The 19,347-nt window shown below is 39.7% G+C and overlaps 2 protein-coding genes across 2 annotated transcripts in view; one reads left to right on the top strand and one right to left on the bottom strand.

The window, feature by feature from the left end:
• Window positions 1–2,208: 2,208 nt before the first annotated feature.
• Window positions 2,209–4,040, bottom strand: DOLK (dolichol kinase). Its single transcript, XM_044661342.1, has one exon. It carries the CDS (start codon window positions 3,901–3,903, stop codon window positions 2,317–2,319), a length of 1,587 nt encoding a protein of 528 aa, XP_044517277.1. The 5' UTR covers window positions 3,904–4,040; the 3' UTR covers window positions 2,209–2,316.
• A 481-nt stretch (window positions 4,041–4,521) lies between these two features.
• NUP188 (nucleoporin 188) overlaps window positions 4,522–19,347 on the top strand; it is a 46,128-nt gene continuing 31,302 nt past the window's right edge. The window contains exons 1-5 of the mRNA XM_044664010.1: window positions 4,522–4,553; window positions 12,715–12,769; window positions 13,549–13,622; window positions 17,491–17,575; window positions 18,919–18,999. Of these exons, the coding sequence (XP_044519945.1) occupies window positions 4,522–4,553; window positions 12,715–12,769; window positions 13,549–13,622; window positions 17,491–17,575; window positions 18,919–18,999 (327 nt within the window). The remainder of the gene's footprint in view (window positions 4,554–12,714; window positions 12,770–13,548; window positions 13,623–17,490; window positions 17,576–18,918; window positions 19,000–19,347) is intronic.

Raw genomic sequence — 19,347 nt, 5'->3', positions numbered from 1 at the left:
CCTGATCTCAGGAAACTCATCCCTCTTCTCTGGTTTCAACATTTTCATCTATAAAATGGGAATATTTTTTGAGTTACAAGGGAATGCCCACAATTATGTCTAGGAATTTTTGACTGAGCAGATGATTTCTAGTCACATTTGTAAGCCACTAATCAAAGTGACACCACAGAATTCAATAAACATTAAGAATTGGGTCCTCAGGGGCCAGCTAGGTGGCTAGTGGGTTAAGAGCTAGGCCTAGAGATGGGAGGTCCTGAGTTCAAATCTGGTCTCAGCTACTCCCTAGCTATGTGACTCTGGGTTAGTCACTCAACCTCCACTGCCTAGCCTTTATCAGTCTTCTGCCTTGGAATCAATACACAGTATTGATTTTAAGACAGAAGGTAAGGGTAAAAAAAAAAAGGAGAAAAAAGAAAGAAATGGGAACTTAGCTTAGCTTTCTGGCTACATTTAGTTGAAGATCTCTTTTCTTCTGTTCTAGTAGCTAACATCCTTGGACCAAGCAAAATACAGCCATCTTTCTGTCCAGCTTACAGGAAAGATCTTTTAAGATTCACAATTTAGTCAGAGGAAAAGGCACAGTTCTCTTCAAAGGCAGGAAAAGGTAGACCTTGAAGTAGATCTCTTGGTCCCAGTATGAATTCTTTTTTTTTTTTTTTTTTTTAAACCCTTACCTTCCGTCTTGGAGTCAATACTATGTATTGGCTTCAAGGCAGAAGAGTGGTAAGGGTAGGCAATAGGGGTCAAGTGACTTGCCCAGGGTCACACAGCTAGGAAGTGTCTGAGGCCAGATTTGAACCTAGGACCTCCCGTCTCTAGGCCTGGTTCTCAATCCACTGAGCTACCCAGCTGCCCCCCCAGTATGAATTCTTAATGGGGGAACCCTCTGCTATCCCAGACTCTTGTCCTAAGAAACCTGGTCCCTGCTGTGGTAGGACCCTTTCTGTTGTCAAAGGTAGGATCCTGCTTGAGTCAAGATATGCAAAGGTGTTGAATTCTGCAGAAGCTAGAACAGGTGGAAAGCTGAGAACCTCAAACACCTACTCATACTCTTAGCTTGTCTTGTTTCCTTTTATTGGCATCCCTGGTAGTCAGCCATGAAGTAGAGGAGCTCTACAAGGCAGAGGAGATGGAGAGGTGGCAAGTCATGATGTTTTGTATCTCATTTTTGAGTTTTTACTAACTTGGTGGCAAAGTTTTGCCAGTTTGCAAAACTTTTACTATAAAAGGACCATGTTTCTTAAATTTTGCAATCTTGAAGAAGCTATTTCCTTTTTCCTGACTTCTTTTCCTCCTCAGCTCATGGCCTCTTACCTTTTGAGTTGCTAAGAGGTTGCAGGAGGCTCTGTAAAGATTTTATTGATTCAGTTATCATTTAGGTCAGGAAGTAGGGCTCTAGAACAATGGTATCAAACTCAAAATAAAAATAGGGGCCACTAAACTGTAAATCAGGATGCCTGTGGGCTACATATTGCCTTAGAAAAACACATATTAACATCATCTATGTTTTATTGGTATTTTTATTTGCTTTGGTAACTATTTCCCAATTACATTTTAATCTGGTTTAGGTCAGACTCAGGAGTATTGTGCATTTCATGCAGCCATGTGATCAGCACCTCTTCTCTAGAGCACTTTACATCATCTCCTATTCTTCAAAACTGACCCTCAATATTTATTCTAATATCTTCCTTTAGTTTCCCTGCTGCCTACCTCCACCTCAGGAGGTGCTCTTAGTTTCTAAGTAACCAGCTATACCAATCCAGTTCTGTATTTTACTGGGCAGTCTAAGGGATACTGCATACAATGACCCACTTAGGAGAAATAAATGGTACTAAGGACAATTTAATCATTCACTCTTTTATACTATTCTTCCCCTTTACCCAGGTAAAATATATGAAAAGTTTCCCCCTCCAATCTTTTCTCTTGCAAAAGCCAAATCTAGTAAATTAAATCCAGTTTTCACAATTCTCTAAATTATTAGGTATAAATTATTCAAGATGAGTAGCTATTTTTCAAGGGTAGGATTTTCTCACAAAAACATCTTCAGCACTCTAAATGGACCCCTTAATTGTGAAGAATGTACTTCCATGTAATAGAGAAGAAAAAATAAAATGATAAAAAGAATGCACTTCTGGAAACACTCATTAGTATGTGCTTCCAGTTCCTTCATCTGAAATATTACCTTATTTTAAAATCAACACAGCCAAATGCAAGGGAAGTTTTTATTTTATTTTAAAACTCAATTCACTGCAAAAGTGAATCAGGTTTTCACCACTTGGTCCATCATACCCAAATGGCTCTAATTCTGCATGAAGGCTAAGCCATCAGCAGAATCTGGAGATAGAGCGGTAACATAAGATTGTCTATTTGGGTGGTGTAAGCTTCCAGTAGGGAGATTATAGTAATAGACCCCAGAATCCAAGCATAGCTGGAGTTAAGGTCTACCTTACTGTCAAAGATTAAGATTAAAGCCACAGAAATGATTTGAGCAAATATGGAAGACATTGTCCCCTCAAAAGTTTTTACAGTTCCTGGCCAATGAATCTCTCCCACTGTACTGCCAAAAATGGAAGCAATAGTGTCACCTACTCCCACAGCCAGCACTCCTGCATAAGGGACCAGAGCCCCAACACTTCCCAGGCTACCCTTTGGAGCACAAGGTCTTGGGAATAGCCAGAGAGGGAGAGACATGCCCAACAGCAGGTAAATGTGAGTCAGGATGAGGGGGCCACTATCCCTTTCATCTAGAAAGATTGAGAGCAGGTTCCTTAGGATCTGGCCTAGGGGCTTAATTCGGAAAAGACGAATATACTCAAGGATGATAAAGACAGCTAGGCAGACCACAGCTGCAACATATAGTAGTAGTCGGTCATATATGAGTCCTGGTACATAGGTAGCCACTATGATGAAGTGGAAATACTTCCGGGTAACTGTAGAGGCCTGATGTTTCTTTGATTCAGAAGATAACCTCTTAGCATTTTGGTACATCACAACTATGCAGGCTGAAGCAGCCAGCAGTGACCAATAGATAAGGAGGTAGATACGAGTGTTTGTCTGGAACAGGAATTGGAAAAGCCAGAGCAAGGGGTTCTCCCGGATTAGGTGATAAAACCAGGGCATGACGACACCAAGGCCCAGCACACCTGTCATTAAGTGAAAGAAAAGAGAAGATGTCCAGGTTCCAGAGTCCATGAAGGCAAAGAACATGCTGAAGAAGATGCCCATGATAACCATCCCTACTACCACCACGAGGAGAAAGAAGTCCACTGGGTCTCCTCGACCTTGGATAACATTCAGGGATCGTTTGATGAGCTGGTTGAGGGCAAAACTGATGCCCCCTAGAATAAGCAATGCCTCCCCTGGGGTAAAGCATCGGGGTAGCAGGTACAGTAGGATCATGTTGAGATAGACAAAGATCAGCAGGACCTCAAGGACCTCTATGACCTCTGCCACACTCAAGGAATGTTTCATGATATAGATGATGACACTTCCAGCCAGGCCAGAAATGACACAAGTGTTGGTGGGTACTGGCCTGGTGATGCCCAGTGCCAATATGGACAGGAATAGGGCCAGTGCCATACCTGTAGCTGCCACCACAATGCCAAACCGCTCAAAGTAGACGTTTTCTGCACTCTCACAACACTTCTTCATCACCACCCCCAGCAGAGGGATGACCATGGAGGCAGGCAGGAGGCCACTGTTAGCTGTGGTCCTGAACTGAAAGACTGCAGCCCCCTGCTGGAGCAGCCTGTCCCACTTGTACTGGACATAGAAGGCCTGAACAGCCAGGGCCACGGCACACCAGGAATAACGGTCCCATACTGAGGCATGGATGTTTAGCACTACCATAAATACGATGGCGGCTTCCCCCAGCATAGCTTTGTTCGGCATGGTCGCAGCCATTCGACTACCCTCAGGTTGGGCCAGCGCGGTTATGTTTCCCTCCCAAAGAGGTAGGGATTTGGATCATGGATGAAAAGGCTCTCTCTTCAAAACTGAAGTGGGGAGGTTTCCCAAAAGAAAATAAAGGCGACTGGTCAGCAGTTGCTTACAAAAGCACTCGTCGAATCAGGGATCCCCAGCTCTAGAGGAAGCGGCAGGTGCCAGAGTGACCCCGAAGTCCAGAAAGAGATTGAGATTCACTGGCCACTACCCACTCACGTTTAGGATGTCGGGAGGGGTTTAGAGAGGGCAGTGCGACCTCGCCGCAGGCAGCCCTAACTCGGACACACCTCCCTTTTTTCCACGTCCCCCGTCAGAGGCTCAGGCTCAGGCCCGGGCCCAACACTGTCAATCTCTCCGTCATTTGATCTTCCTGTCCTCAAACACACGTTTTCACCTCCTTGGGAATCGCCATCTTGAGCCCTGAAGGTCACGTGACAGACACCGTCGTCAGACGAGGGGACTGCGACCGGTAACCATTCGACTCCACTAGACTCTTCGGTCACGCCCCTCTAGGGTCACGTGAGGCGGGAGGCCAGCGCGCGGGCTGCCGCGCGGTCACGTGGGGGGGACGCGAAGATGGCGGCTGCCGCCGGCGGGCTCTGTGTGAGGTACGGGCCGGGAATTCTTGGTGCTAGCTAGATGGAGAATGTGGAAAGAGGGAGCGGTGGTGAATGGAGGGTGTCTGGCGGAGGGAGACAGAGAGAGGAAGAGAGTGGAGGGGCCGGCGCTGGGTGCAGCGTCTGCCGGGTCGGGATGGCGGATGATGAGGCGGTTACTTTCAAACCGGCCCCCAGCTCGGGCACGAGGCCCCCAGTACGCGGAGGGGCACTAGGAAGGCGGGAGAGTGAGGAGGCCTAGACGGCTAGAGCAGCTCCTCCTCCCCTTCGTGCGTGCGGAGCGTGCTTGCCCGATCCTCCCCTCCTCTTGGCCCTGCTGGGGCCGCAGTCTTGTACTCCCGCTGGCAGGGGGCTGCCCCTCCCGCCTGGGGGCGGGGACCTCCCTCCTGGAACCGCCCCCATCTCCTGTCCTGCTTGGGCAGGCCTCTAGTGGGGAGCAAATCCTTTGGCTGTCATGGGTGCAGTTGCCTGCCGCCTTTTCTGGAGGCCGAGCTATTGTGATTGGCATGACAAGTTCATTCATTAGTTCAGCAAACTTTTATTGAGTGCTTGTTTTGTGCAAGGCAGTGTTCTGTGCACTGATGAAGAGCGGAAAAATTAATTTCAACAGATGTTGAGTGCTGTAGCCCAGGTACCGTTGCAAAAAGATTTAATCAAACATTTATTACGTTCAAAGCTTCTTGCATTAGGGGAGATAGAGTCTGTTCAGCAAACAGGTGCATGGTAAGTGCAGGAATTACTAAGGAAAATTTAAACAAAGATTTAGTTGAAAAAATACATTTATTTTGGTCCTAGGACCTAGGATACATAGTATTTTGATCAATATTAGACTTCATCAGTGTGGGTAATGCAGAAGATAGCCTCTCCACCCCTCCTCATCCTTGTCCATGTGTTTTTCTATAAGTCCTTCAAGATAGAAGGTCTATGGAATTTCCTTTGACTCTTTTAATATCTGTGGAGTTGAAAGGATCCATTGAAACCATCAAACTGGAAAGGACTTGCGTTTCACTGATATTATAGAAAGACTCCCATCTCTGGATCAGAGTATGGGGGTTCAAGTGTCATTGCTTACTTTGCAACCTGAAGTCACCTATCCTTCCTGGGGCTATTTTTTCAGCTATAAAATGAAGGGCTTTGATTGGATTAGATAACCTCTGAGGTACCTGTCAGGCCAAGATCTATTAATCATTTGATAGACTGTGTTATCAGAATATTACCTTCTCTAGGTATAGAAAGGTTTGGTGACCAAGTAAGGAATTTTTTCAACAATTACAACTCAGAAAAACCATTAAGTTGTGGGGGAAAGGGAGGAGGGATTTGGGATCATAGAATCATAGAGCTTGAAGGGACCTTAGATTCTTTCTAGAAGCCAGTTCCTTCATTTTACATAATAGGAAACTGAGGTACAGAGATTTGAAATGAATTTTCCAAAGGTCACACAGCTAATAAGGGTCTAAAATGGGATTCAAACCCAGGTCTTCCTGAGTATTGATCTAGTAGTGTATCCAGAGATCTGTATTGAAATTAGAAGTATCCATTCTGATGAAGAGGATGGACCTTTTGGATATTTTCATGCCTCTTTGACCTTATTGATACAGATATTTCCTTGTATGACTCTTGACCATGCCCTCCTGTGAGATGCAGCACCTCCTGTGTTCAGGGTGCTATGTCAAACTCTAGAGATGAAAAAGATAAAAAGAATGGTAAGTCCATGACTCTAAAAAAGTTTAGAGTCTAGTATCAGATACAAAAGAGAGGTCCATATTGAGTTCTATGAAATATTTGAGGAGGAGATAATCAAGGAAGCTGATGTACTCTGATAAATGTAATAGAAATCAGAATGTTTGGTAAGTGCATAAAAAGAAAATAGAGTGACATGAGATCATATATGGAAGGTTTAGTCATGAAACCTCTTGTAGGTTATCACAATCTTCTGTGTCAGGATTTATATCAGAGACTGTGGCAGTTGTCCATTTAGCCAATATCAAGACTCCTCCATCTTCTTTATTGGTATGTTACATAACCATTGCAGAGCCTAGGCTGGTGATGACAAACCTATGACACGTGTGTCAGCACTGACATGTGTAGCCATTTCCAATGACACGGCCATATGCGGCCACATACAGAGAAGTATGGGGCTGCATGCCAGGGATGAAACATTTATTTTAGTGTAGTGTAGACACTCTGTGCACTATAGATGACAATTCTACCTATATTAATTTACCTGTTTTGGCTTATTAAATACAGTTACATATTACAATTATACATTTTTGTTATTTAGACTATAAATATAACAAAATTAGGGTTTTTTTTCTCGAAGTGACACACCACCTGAGTTATGCACTTTTTTTGGCGAATTTTAACACATCAAAGTTCAAAAGGTTGCCCATCACTAACCTAGGTGAAAGTTATGCTCCAAACACTTCAAGCTTTCTCATAGACAAGGATATGCTGTTTTATTGAAAACAGGTAGAGTTACCATTGAGCTACTTATCAGACTCATACCGGAACCCTAGAAGATGTGGTATCACTGACTCAGTAGAATATATTTCTAGACATGAAGTAGTCCATGGTCTATTTTAGATTAAGCTTTCCATTCTGTTTGTTGTCCAGAATAGCCTCTTTTCAAGAAAATGCTTCAGTTCCTTCTTAAAATGTCTACTTCTTTGGTCCAAAAGTTTGGAAAACTTAGGTTTCCTTCCTTCCTTCCTTCCTTCCTTCCTTCCTTTTTTCCTTCCTTCCTTCCTTCCTTTTCCGTCTTGGAGTAAATACTGTGTATTGGCTCCAAGGCAGAAGAGTAGTAAAGTTGGCAATGGGGGGGTCAAGTGACTTGCCCAGGGTCACACAGCTGGGAAGTGTCTGAGGTCAGATTTGAACCTAGGACCTCCTGTCTCTAGACCTGGCTCTCAATCCACTGAGCTACCCAGCTGCCCCTTTAGGTTCTGTTTCTGATAGTTTTTGACTTACCTTGGATAAATTACTCTGGTATAATAAGACCTAAGTTTCTCCTAGTTATGATAAGCATATAGTTTATCATTAGACCATTACACAATAAGGCCTGATGAGTTAAAAAACATTGATGTCAAAGAATTACTTTGAGTTCCTTGAAAGATGTATAAATTGAAGACATATTATTGTTTAAAATGAGGGAATTAGACGAAATGTCCTCTGACATCCCTTCCATCTTCTGAATCTACTATCCTATTCAGAAATTGAATTAATTCTTTTGGGAAATCAACCCAGAAAATGATTTTTAAAAAATCAGTTAAGTGTTTTTCTTATATCCATTTTGTTTTTCAGCTAATGCATTTGTAGAAGGGTAAGCTCTGTGTGTGTGTGTGTGTGTGTGTGTGTGTGTGTGTGTGTGTGTGTGTACAACATACTCATGTGCACTATAAACAAAACTAGAATTGCTATTCAAAAGATTTTTGTTGCTAAGCTTAAATCTCAATTTATACTGAAGTTGCATACTTCTCTCTGTGGACTCTTAACAGTAGGCATCTTTTATTTATTGTCTTTGGAATGTCTGCGTATCTATTTTTTTTTTTTTTAAATTTTAAACCCTTAACTTCTGTGTATTGACTTATAAGTGGAAGATTGGTAAGGGTAGGCAATGGGAGTCAAGTGACTTGCCCAGGGTCACACAGCTGGGAAGTGTCTGAGGCCAGATTTGAACCTAGGACCTCCTGTCTCTAGGCCTGGCTCTCAATCCACTGAGCTACCCAGCTGCCCCCTGTGTATCTATTTTTAAAGAATCACATCATCAAAGTTGTATGGTTCTGTCCCAGTTTTGCATCTTAGTCTATAGAATTAAAGAAATCTAGCTTTCAGACAGGCTTACCCAGAGTATTCAACCAGATGGGTATCTCTAGGGAAGATAATCTTTGTATCCTCTTCCTTGCCCTTTACAGTACTTAATGTGACAGGGCATCAGGGAGGCAGTATGGTACAATGGAAAGAGCAGTACCTTTAGCATTTGAAGGTATGGGTTTAAATCCTATGGCCAACTATTCCTAGTTTAAATTTAACCCTCCTGAGCCTGCTTCCTTACATATAAATTGAAAGTGTAGATTAACTGGCCCCTGAGGTCTCCTCTGCCTTTGGATCTGTGCTCCTATGACTGACTTTATGACTTCATAGATCACATTGAATGTTTCGTTTGGGCTTAGAAGCCAGTAGAATTGGGGTTTCTTTTGTAAAACCCTTATGTTAGGTAAACCCATATTTTACTAATACAATAGACAGTGTGAAATAATGGCAAGAATGTTGAAGTTGGGGTGAGGAAGACGCGGAATTGATTCCTTTTTCTGACACTAGCTGCTTGATCATGGATAAGTCTCTGAGCCATAGTTTCCTTACTCTAAAAATCTGAGGTGCAAATAATTTAATGTATGTAAAGTACTCTGTGAACCTTAAGGCACTAGATAGATGTCGAGCTAGTATTAATAATAATCTTGTAATTAACTTTGAGCAATGAATTCGGGAGTGCTTCTTGTAATGGACAAAGAAAGCTCAGTAAAGGAGGAAGAGATAATATCTGATGCTTTTTCCTTCTAAGTATCAGTTCTTAGGAACCAAATACAACAACCTTTTTAGATTTGTTTCAGATCTTAACTTGAAAATCCTGAAAGCTTGCTTTCAGACTGGAAAAATAAATTTCTAATATTTACATTATACTTTGGTGATCCATGTGGGTAACTTCCTTCCCCAACATTGATCACAACCCTCCATACCTTAGTCCAAGCGGAGTTGCAATTGCCAGAAAAACTCATCACTTTGTAACCAACCTCCTGGTGATGAGCCTCTAAATTTAGCTAGGATGATCTTTAGATGACTGCAAGGCACATCATCCTACCCAGCCATTGGTTCAGGAGGTTTTACAAAATAGTCTTCCCAGTCTCTTTCATTATGGTCTTTCAAGGGGGGGAGGGGGCGAGTCCTGTTGGACATGTTTTCAGATTTAATTCTAGATTGAGAGGCAGAGTGGTATAAGATAGTTGGCTTTAGTTAGGAAGGCCTGGGTTCAAATCCCATGGATCTCTGATAGAAGCTGGCTGTCTGACCACAGACAAGACACTTAACCTCTCCTAGATTTATAGGCAACACTTACAAAAAACCCAACCTTTTTAGAATTGATACTAAGTTCTGGCCTCAGATACTTCCTTACTGTGTGATCTGGGCAAATCACTTAACTCCCATTGCTTAGCCCTTACCACCTCTTCTGCTTTGGAACCAATACACAGTATTGATTCTAAGATGGAAAGTAAAGACTTAAAAAAAAAAAAAAAGAATTGATACTAAGTATGGGTTCTAGAGAGGAAGAGTGGTAAGGTTTAGGCAATTGGAGTTAAGTAACTTGCCCAGGATCACAAAGCTAGGAAGTGTATGAGACCACATTTTAACCTAGGCCCTTTCAACTCCAGGCCAGGTACTATATATCCATATAGCTGCTCCTATAGGCATCACATTTAAGAGACTAAAATATGTAGTGAAGATGGTGACCTGCATTATTGGTAAAGGAAGTATCCTTACCCAGGAGTTTCCTATTCTAAGAAAGTCAAAGGGGCCAGTCTTTATCCCTAATTCTAGTATATTAAAAAAATTTTTTTCATGTTTCCTGAATGAACAAAGGGGATATTTTCTTTTACATATATACATATATATGTATATATTCATATATACAAAGATTTATTTTCTCAATTATACATAATAATATAAGACCTAAACTATCCTCCTCCATTGCTTCCCTCCTCCCACTTGAAGATGGTAAGTGATTTGATCTGGGGCATACTGGTATTCTGTAAAAAACACTTCTGTATCAGTCATTGTTGTAAGAGCACACTCATACAAAATCAAAACCCCAAAATAAAGCTGTAAATAAACTGATATGAAAGATCCTGCTTTGATTTGGAATTGACTCCAACAATTCTTTGTCTGGGGGTGGACAGCATTCCCTGGCATAAGTCCTTCAGAATTGTTCCAAATCATTGCCTTGCCAAGAGCAGCTAAATCTTTCACAGTTGAGCATCATTCAGTATTGTTGTTAGTGTGTATGATGTTCTCCTGGCTCTGCTTATTTCATTCTACATCAGTTCATGTAGATCTTTCCAGCTTTTTCTAAATTCATTCTGTTTTATCATTTCTTATAGCACAATAGCATACCAACATATATCACTTTTTTTCAGCCATTCCTGAATTGATAGGCAACCCCTCAATTTCAAATTTTTTGCCACCTCAAAAAGATCTGCTTTAATATTTTCGTACAAGTAGATCCTTTCTCCTTTTTTTTTTTTTTAAACCCTTACCTTCCATCTTGGAGTCAATACTGTGTATTGGCTCCAAGGCAGAAGAGCGGTAAGGGTAGGCAATGGGGGTCAAGAGACTTGCCCAGGGTCACACAGCTGGGAAGTGACTAAGGCCAGATTTGAACCTAGGACCTCCCGTCTCTAGGCCTGGCTCTCAATCCACTGAGCTACCCAGCTGCCCCCATCCTTTCTCCTTTTTTATGATCTTTTTGGGATATAGACCCAGTAGTTGTATAACAGGCTCACAATTTTATGGCCCTTTGATTATAGTTCCAGATTGCCCTCTAGAATGGTTGGATCAGTTCACAATTCCACCAACAATGCGTTAGTGTCCCAATTTTGCCATATCCCCTCCAATATTTATTACTTTCCTTTACTGTTGTATTGGCCAATCTGATAGGTGTAAAGTGGTATCTCAGAATTGTTTTGATTTGCATTTCTCTAATCAAGAGTGATTTAGAACATTTTTTCATGTGATTATTGATAGCTTTGATTTCTTCATCTGAAAATTGCTTATTCACATCCTTTGACCATTTGTCACTTGGGGAATGATTTGTATTCTTATAAATTTGGCTTAGTTCTCTATAGGAATTTAGACCTTTATCAGAGAAATTTGTTATAAAATTTTTCCCCCAGTTTATTGTTTTCCTTTTAATCTTGGTTACATTGGTTTTGCTTGTACAAAATCGTTTTAATTTAATATAACCAAGTTTATTCATTTTATATCTTATAATGCTCTCTATCTCTTGTTTGGTCATAAATGCTTCCTTTTTCCATAGATCTGACAGTTAGACCATTCTATGTTCCCCTAATTTACTTATGGTATCGCTCTTTATATCTAAATCATATACCCATTTTGACCTTATCTTGGTATAGGGTGTGAGATATTGGTCTATGCTTGGTTTCTGCCATACTGTTTTCCAATTTCTCAGCAGTTTTTGTTAAATAGGGAGTTTTTAATCCCAAAAGCTAGAGTCTATGAGTTTATCAAATACTAGATTGCTAAGGTCATTTACCCTGTATATTGTGTAACTAATCTCATTCCATCAATCCACCATTGTCTTTCTTAGCCAGTACCAGACTGTTTTGATAATTATTGCTTTCTAGTACCGTTTGCTATCTGGTATTGCTAGGTCACCTTCCTTCACTTTTTTTTTTTTTTTTTAATTTCAAAGGTGATATTTTCAAAGAGTTATAAAACCTGTGATAGGGAGCATGAAATATGGATTAAGAGAGAACTTACTTGAGAGTAAGGAACACCTAGGTTCTAGTCCTTATTGTTAACATGGAAAAATTACTTGACCTTTTCATTTTAAGTTATAGACAGGCACTGAATTATCTCAGTAGAATTTTCCATACTGGGAATTTCCTCTTAAAAATAAAATTACAGAACTGAACGTAACACCTCCCCCTCCCCCATAGTGATTTTTCTGCAATATAATTGCCCCTACAGTTCTAATTTTTTAATTTAGTTTTTTTTATGAGTTTTACAGTTTGATTAATATTGCTTTCCAGAAGTGAATGGGACCCTGAATGCACATTGTCTCCTTCTCCAGCCTTATTTTTTTATTGGTTGTTGAGATGACTGGAAGGAACCATATAGAGTTATAAATGGGGGCAACTTCATAGTGCAGAACAATCTCAACTTAGACAAAAAGAACATACCAAAAGTTAGTCTTATTCATCTCAATAGATCTGACAAGTATACTATTCTTTGTTCACTTAATTTATTTATGATTTACCTTTGGAACTTTTGCTTTTGGATAGAAGCCTCAAGTGAGGATTGACTTGCCCCTACTGAGGTTGAAATGAGCAAAATTTTCTGTTGATTTTATCTCTTTATCCAGGAGCAGTAGAGAACTGTGGACCATTCTGCTTGGAAGATCAGCTCTGAGAGAACTAGTAAGTTGTGATCTCATTTAAAAAATTTCATTGGCTTCTCTAGGCAGCCTGTCATATAGAAAATTGCCTTGGTTTTGCAGTAGAAAGACAAGATAATTATTTTCTTTTATTATGCCTCCTTTTTTCTTAAAATATTCACTAGCATCACTCATTCTCTACTTCCTTCTTTACTAGACCTATTAATATTTTTTGACTTCCACACTTTCTCAGCTCAAATGGTTTTTTTTAGAAGAGACAACAGGAGAACAGGTAAGTGGCTCAGTGGACAGAGAGCCAGGCCTGGAGACAGGAGGTCCTGGGTCCAAATTAGATACTTCTTAACAATGTGACCCTGGGCAAGTCACCTAACCCCAGTTGCCTAGCCTTTACTGCTTTTCTGCCTTCGAACAGATATTTGATATTGATTCTAAGTCAGAAGGTAAGGGTTTTTAAAAGAAAAAGAAGAGGCAGTATAATTACTTGACTTTCAGTTGTGGGAGAGTTGGGGAAAGTTGGGTGGGAAATTTTCTTTCTTTGCATTCTAAGGAATATCCTAAGAAGAAATCAAGTCTGTTTCTAATCCTTAACCTTTTCTTTGTTCTTTTGTCCTTCCACACTCTAGCTTATGAGTAGCACTTTTACATCATAATTGCTATGGTCTCTAAGAGACATCTTTTGGCCATACCCAATTAAAAAGGATTTCCTTCTGATCTTTTGGGGTTAGATGATACTTTAAAAATAAATAGGACACTGGTAGCTCTTTAGTATTGTGATTGCATTATTGCTTTGCTCTCTTTCAGAATCAGATCGAGTCAGAGTTGAATAAACACTGGCAGCGGCTGCTAGAGGGACTTTCATACTACAAACCTCCCAGGTGTGATATCTTCTTAAAATAATTAGACATAGAAAGGCAATCAGTCAGTAAGCATTTTTTTTTTAAATCATGACTTTCAGGTAGTCCAATAATTCTTAAATTGTCTCTCCTGGATCTATTTTCCAGGTTAATTGTTTTTTCTTCTTTAAAAACAAAAAACAAACCAAAAAAAAAAAAACAACCACCATTTATTTATTTATTTGTTTGTTTATTTGTTTTGGGTGTTTTCCCATGGTTACATGATTCATGTTCTTCCCCTCCCCTCTTCTTTCCCCCATCCCATAGCCAATGAGCAATTCAACTGGGTTTTTCAATTGTTTTTTTTTTTAATGAGATATTTCATGTTTTCTTCTGTTTTTTCATTCTTTTTTATTTTGTTTTACTGTTTCTTGATGACTTTTGAAGTCCTTTTTTTTTTTTTTTCCTAAAAGCCCATACCTTCTGTCTTGGAGTCAATACTGTGTATAGGCTTCAAGGCAGAAGAGTGGTAAGGGCTAGGAAATGAAGGTTAAGTGACTTGCCCAGGGTCACACAGCTAGGAAATGTCTGAGGCCAGATTTGAACCTAGGACCTCCTGTCTCTAGTTATGACTCTCAATTCACTGAGCCACCCAGCTGCCCCCTCTTCAAGTCTTTTTTTTTTTTTTTTCTTTCTTCTGCTTGTTTTTTTTTAAACCCTTGTACTTCGGTGTATTGTCTTATAGATGGAAGATTGGTAAGGGTGGGCAATGGGGGTCAAGTGACTTGCCCAGGGTCACACAGCTGGGAAGTGGCTGAGGCCGGGTTTGAACCTAGGACCTCCTGTCTCTAGGCCTGACTCTCACTCCACTGAGCTACCCAGCTGCCCCTCAAGTCTTTTTTAAAGAATGAATTTCTTCTACAACCTTTTGATCCTCTTTCCACTTGGTCCATTCTACTTTTCATAGAACTCTTTTCTTTATTGGATTTTTTTGCCCCTTTTTTCAGTAGGTCAATTCTGTTTTTTAAAGGACCCTTTTCCATTTGACAGATTTTGCTTTTTAAGTTGTTGTTTTCTTTTCTCAATACTTTATTTTCTTTTTCCCATTTTTCTTCTGTCTTATTTGAATTTTTAAAGAGTTCTTACAGCACTTAAGACCAATTCCCATTTTTCTTTGAAGTTTTGCATGTGGTTGCTTGGATCTCATCATCCCCTATTGATTCTGTGCCTTTGCTCTTTGTCTCCATAGAAATTTTGTATGGTTAGGTATTTCTTTGGCTGTTTGCTCATTTTTCCAGCCCCCCCCCCCTTTTTTTTTTTTTGCCTATGGACTGGGAGTTGTTTTTTTTTTTTCTTTTAAAAATTTTTTCCATGGTTACATGATTCTTGTTTTCTTCCCTCCCTTTTTCCTTCCCCTTTCCTGTAGCTGACAAGCAATTCCACTAGGTTATACATGTATAATCACTCAAAACCTATTTCCATATTATTCATTTTTGTAATAGAGTAATATTTTAAAACCAAAACCTCAAATCATATACCCATATAAACAAGTGATAAATCACATGTTTTCTTCTGGATTTCTACTTACACAGTTCTTTCTCTAGCTGTATATAGCATTCTTTCTCATAAGTACCTCAGAGTTATCCTGTATCATTACATTGCTTAGCAGCAGAGTAATTACATTTGATCGTCCCACAATGTTTCAGTCTCTGTGTATGATGTTCTCCTAGTTTTGCTCATTTCAGTTCATGGAGGTCTTTCCAGTTCTTATAGAAATCAAGCAGTTCATCATTCATTATAGCACCATAGTATTCCATCACCATCATATACCACAATTTATTTTGGACTGGGAGTTTTGAAAGCTGATGATTCTGTTTTTGCTGATAGAGTACTAAGCACTTTGAGCTATTTTGCCCGGGGGCTAAGGGCTTTAAGCACAGGCCTGAAAGGGCTAAGCCCTATGGACTTCCAGGCCTTATTGTGAGATGGTACCAGGGCCTGGGACTTTAAGGGGTGGGTCTGGGGTATTCTGTTGTTGATATAGGCAGGGTCCTAGATCCCAAAGTTGGCCTATGCCCAGGCTCAGAACCTGGTGCAGTAGGTGGGGGGCATGGTTGGTCAGCATTCCTGTGTGAAGTTTTCCTTCCAGTTCCCCCCATCCTGTAAAAATCAACTCTCTTTGTCTACCTTTTAAATTGTGTTGCGAAGGAAAGCCCCCTCACTCAGACTTGCTGTTGTTTTTTGACTCCTGTCATTTCGAGGTGCTTTTTAAAGTTTGGTTTGGAAGGATTGTCAGAGTGGTTTTAGCTTTTGCTGCTATTAAGCCACCATCTTGACTCTACTCCCCTCAGCAACCATTTATTAAATGTGTCCTTTGTGCCAGGCATTGTGCAAAGGTAGCCTGGAATAATGATGATAGAGAGCTAGCCTTGAGACCAGGAAGCCCTAGGTTCAAACTCTAAATTTATAATCCTGCTGCCTTGGATCAATATTAGTTTGTGATTTGAGGGAAATCACTTTACCTCTCAGGCAACTCTCTCATTTGTCTTAGATTAGAAGTTGCAAAGGAGGGGCTAAACTTTTGGGAATTCCTACACCATTGAACTCCCAGGTCCAGTTTCTTTCTCTATGCAGAGTGTTTTGCAATTTTCACAGATTTCATGTTTATTATTTCAAATTGTCTTTACAATAGACTTCTGAGAACCTGGGATTATTATCCCCATTTTATAAATAAATACAAATAAAGAAACTGAAGCCTAAAATGGCTAATAATTGCTGGAATTGCACTTTATAATTTACAAAACATATTGGAGATATTTTCTTATTTGAGCTTCCCATTAGCCCAGTAATGAAAGTATTATCTCTAGTTTGCATGTGAGGAAATTGAGGTTCAAAGAGGATTCTGTCCACAAGGAATACATGGCAGAAGGAGCTGGTAAAGTGAAAGAACCCTGGATTTGGACCAGAATTTGAACCTTGGCACTGCCACATAGAGCCTGGGTGATCTTGGACAAATTATTTAGCTTCTCTGTACCTCATTTTCCTCATATCACTAATTCCTCCAGTGTTCTTGTTACTATACAGTGCTACCACTCTTAAATTCAGTGGTTCTTAACTTGGAGTCTGTGAAATTTTTTTGTTAATATTTTGGTAACTATTTCAACATAATTGGTTTCCTTTGTAATTTTGTGCATTTTATTTTATACATTTAAAAACATTCTGAGGAGTCCATAGTCACCAGACTCTCTAAAGGATCCATGACCCCCAAAAGATTAACATTCTCTTTTCTAATTGGACTCTATTGGTAGCTGTCATATTTTTCTGGTATCATCAGGATGTTCCGGTCAGAAAAGTTTTATTATGAGTAATGGGCTAATTGGCTCATTTTTTTCCTTGAAGAATAGAAGATCCCTTTTAGAAATCACAGCATTGGAGAATTCCATTATAGTACTGATATCAAGAGAAGATAAATTACCAGTGTTTCAAATTTTCCATAGTGAGAACTTTTCTGTAAGGAAGAGACCATGAGACTTTTTCTCTGTCTTGCAGCATAGGAATCACTTAATATTTTATTCATTCATTTGACATGAAGGTTATCTGATTCTATGATGCTTTGAAATAAAATTATTTTTATTTAAAGAAAAAACTAATTATGCAAATGAGTTTTAATTTCTATCAGGTTAGAGAGAAACCAACATTATTTCAGTGTTAGAATTACATAGATAGCCTTTGATGGTGGTGGTGGCTGTTTTTTTTTTGTTTGTTTGTTTTAATAGCATTGCTAGTGTGAGAGATGAGGTCAATTTAGAAACTTGTTCATATCATTAAGTAATAGTTACATTTTATATCCTGTTGTGTTTTTTGCTATTGAGAATGATAGAAAATGAATAAAGGATTTTTTTTTTCATAGTGCAAGTTCAGCAGAAAAAGTGAAAGCAAATAAAGATGTAGCTCCACCACTGAAGGAGCTGGGCCTGAGGATCAGCAAATTTTTGGTGAGAAAAGATCAACCCTAGCGCCAAAATATTTCTGTAGATTTTGTATGAATATCTGTGTATTATGTCTGAAAATAGCCAAGTTTCAGTTCTTTTTACTTAGAATCCCAACTACAAGCTATGAATCCCAACTACAAGCTATCTCCTATTTATGGTGTTTCAGAGACACTTGCCAAAGTATGTAGTATCATTTGGTCTTTAGGTTGATTAACTTATATTTAGTATCAATTTCATATGAATTGGTAGTGTCACTTTCTTAGGAATTTCAGACTGCCCAAAAGTTACATTTTGAGATAGTGATTCTTACTGACTTGATCGCTACAATTTAAACTTTGTGGGCAGAGGAACAAAATTGTTTCTGACATTCATATGATGTGTGAGGAAAGAAGAAAAAGAACAATTGAATAGTGGGACCTTGTCTCCTAACATTGCTAGAAGAGAACAGTATCAGTGATTCCATGATCTGAAATCTTTTTTAAAAAATCTTATGAAAGTTTGCTTTTTGGTTAAAAGCTTTGTTCATTATAATAAACAAAAAAACCCTGGGATGGGTTCTATTCTTTTTGGGGCAGGTTAGAGAGAAGGAGAATGAGTTTCCCAATTTTTCCCAGCCTATAGCCACTCATAAACCTGATACCATTACGTATTGACTTGGAGACTTTGACCTGCTGTCTATTTCCACCTTAGACCCATTTGTCCCTCCATAACCTAGTCCCATGTCCCATTGACTTACCGTATTGGGCCAGAAACTCCATTGTCTTTAGTCTTAATTCAGCTTCTTCAGTAACCATGCCTGGTTTTGCTAGATAGCACAGTGGATATAGTGCCAGACTTGGTTGGGAAAACCTGAATTCAAATCCAGCTTCAGACATTTATTAGCTGTATGAACTTGGGTAAGTCACTCAACTTCTGTTTGCCTCACTATACTCAACTGTAAAATAATAACAACGGTTCCTACCTCTTGAGGTTAGTGTGAGGATCTAACAACAATTATACAGGCAATATGCTGTCTTTTACAATTATCACCTTTGATCCTCACCTCAACTGTGGGAGGTAGGTGCTGCTATTATTTCCATTTTACAGATGAGGAAATTGGAATTGAATTCAGGTCTTCCTGACTCATGTCCAGGGTACTTGCCTAGATGCCTAAATGAGATAATAATTGGAAAGTGCTTAGCAAAATGCCTGGCATATATTAAGTGCTATTTGAATGTCATTATTGTTGCTGATGTTCTTTCTTCTTCTTCTTCTTTTTCTCCTCCTCCTCCTCCTCCTCCTCCTCTATGATTTCTTTGCTGAAATAGTTATTCTTGATATACTTTTATATATATTCTTTGTTTCAGGGCCTTGATGAAGAGCAGAGTGTGCAGTTACTTCAGTGTTACCTTCAAGAGGACTATAGGGGGACCCGGGACTCACTAAAGGTTTGCAGTTGTATCCATTTTTAACATTTTGTCATCTCTAGTTCCTGACAGTCTTCACTAAAATTCTCTTCTGATGTCCTTTTGTAAAATGGAGGTGACCCTAGGTAATTAGAGACTATATTAGTGGAATATAAATTGTAGCATGTCATGCAAAAGATTCGAATATGACCCAGTGACAGATCACATGTAGCCTAACTCTAGCTTCAGGGAATCATTACCAGTTGGCTATGTGGTGATGAGTTTTTAGCTGTAGCTACCCTTGAAAACTATCTACTCAGTTATAGAGATGTTGCAATCGGCATCAGGTACCCACAACAGTGATGGTGGTAAGAACCATAGCTACAGGGT

Source organism: Gracilinanus agilis, chromosome 2 (assembly GCF_016433145.1).
Source record: "Gracilinanus agilis isolate LMUSP501 chromosome 2, AgileGrace, whole genome shotgun sequence".
NCBI lineage: Eukaryota > Metazoa > Chordata > Mammalia > Didelphimorphia > Didelphidae > Gracilinanus > Gracilinanus agilis.
Note: the sequence above shows the minus strand (reverse complement) of the source record. Positions and strands in the feature narration are given on the sequence as shown.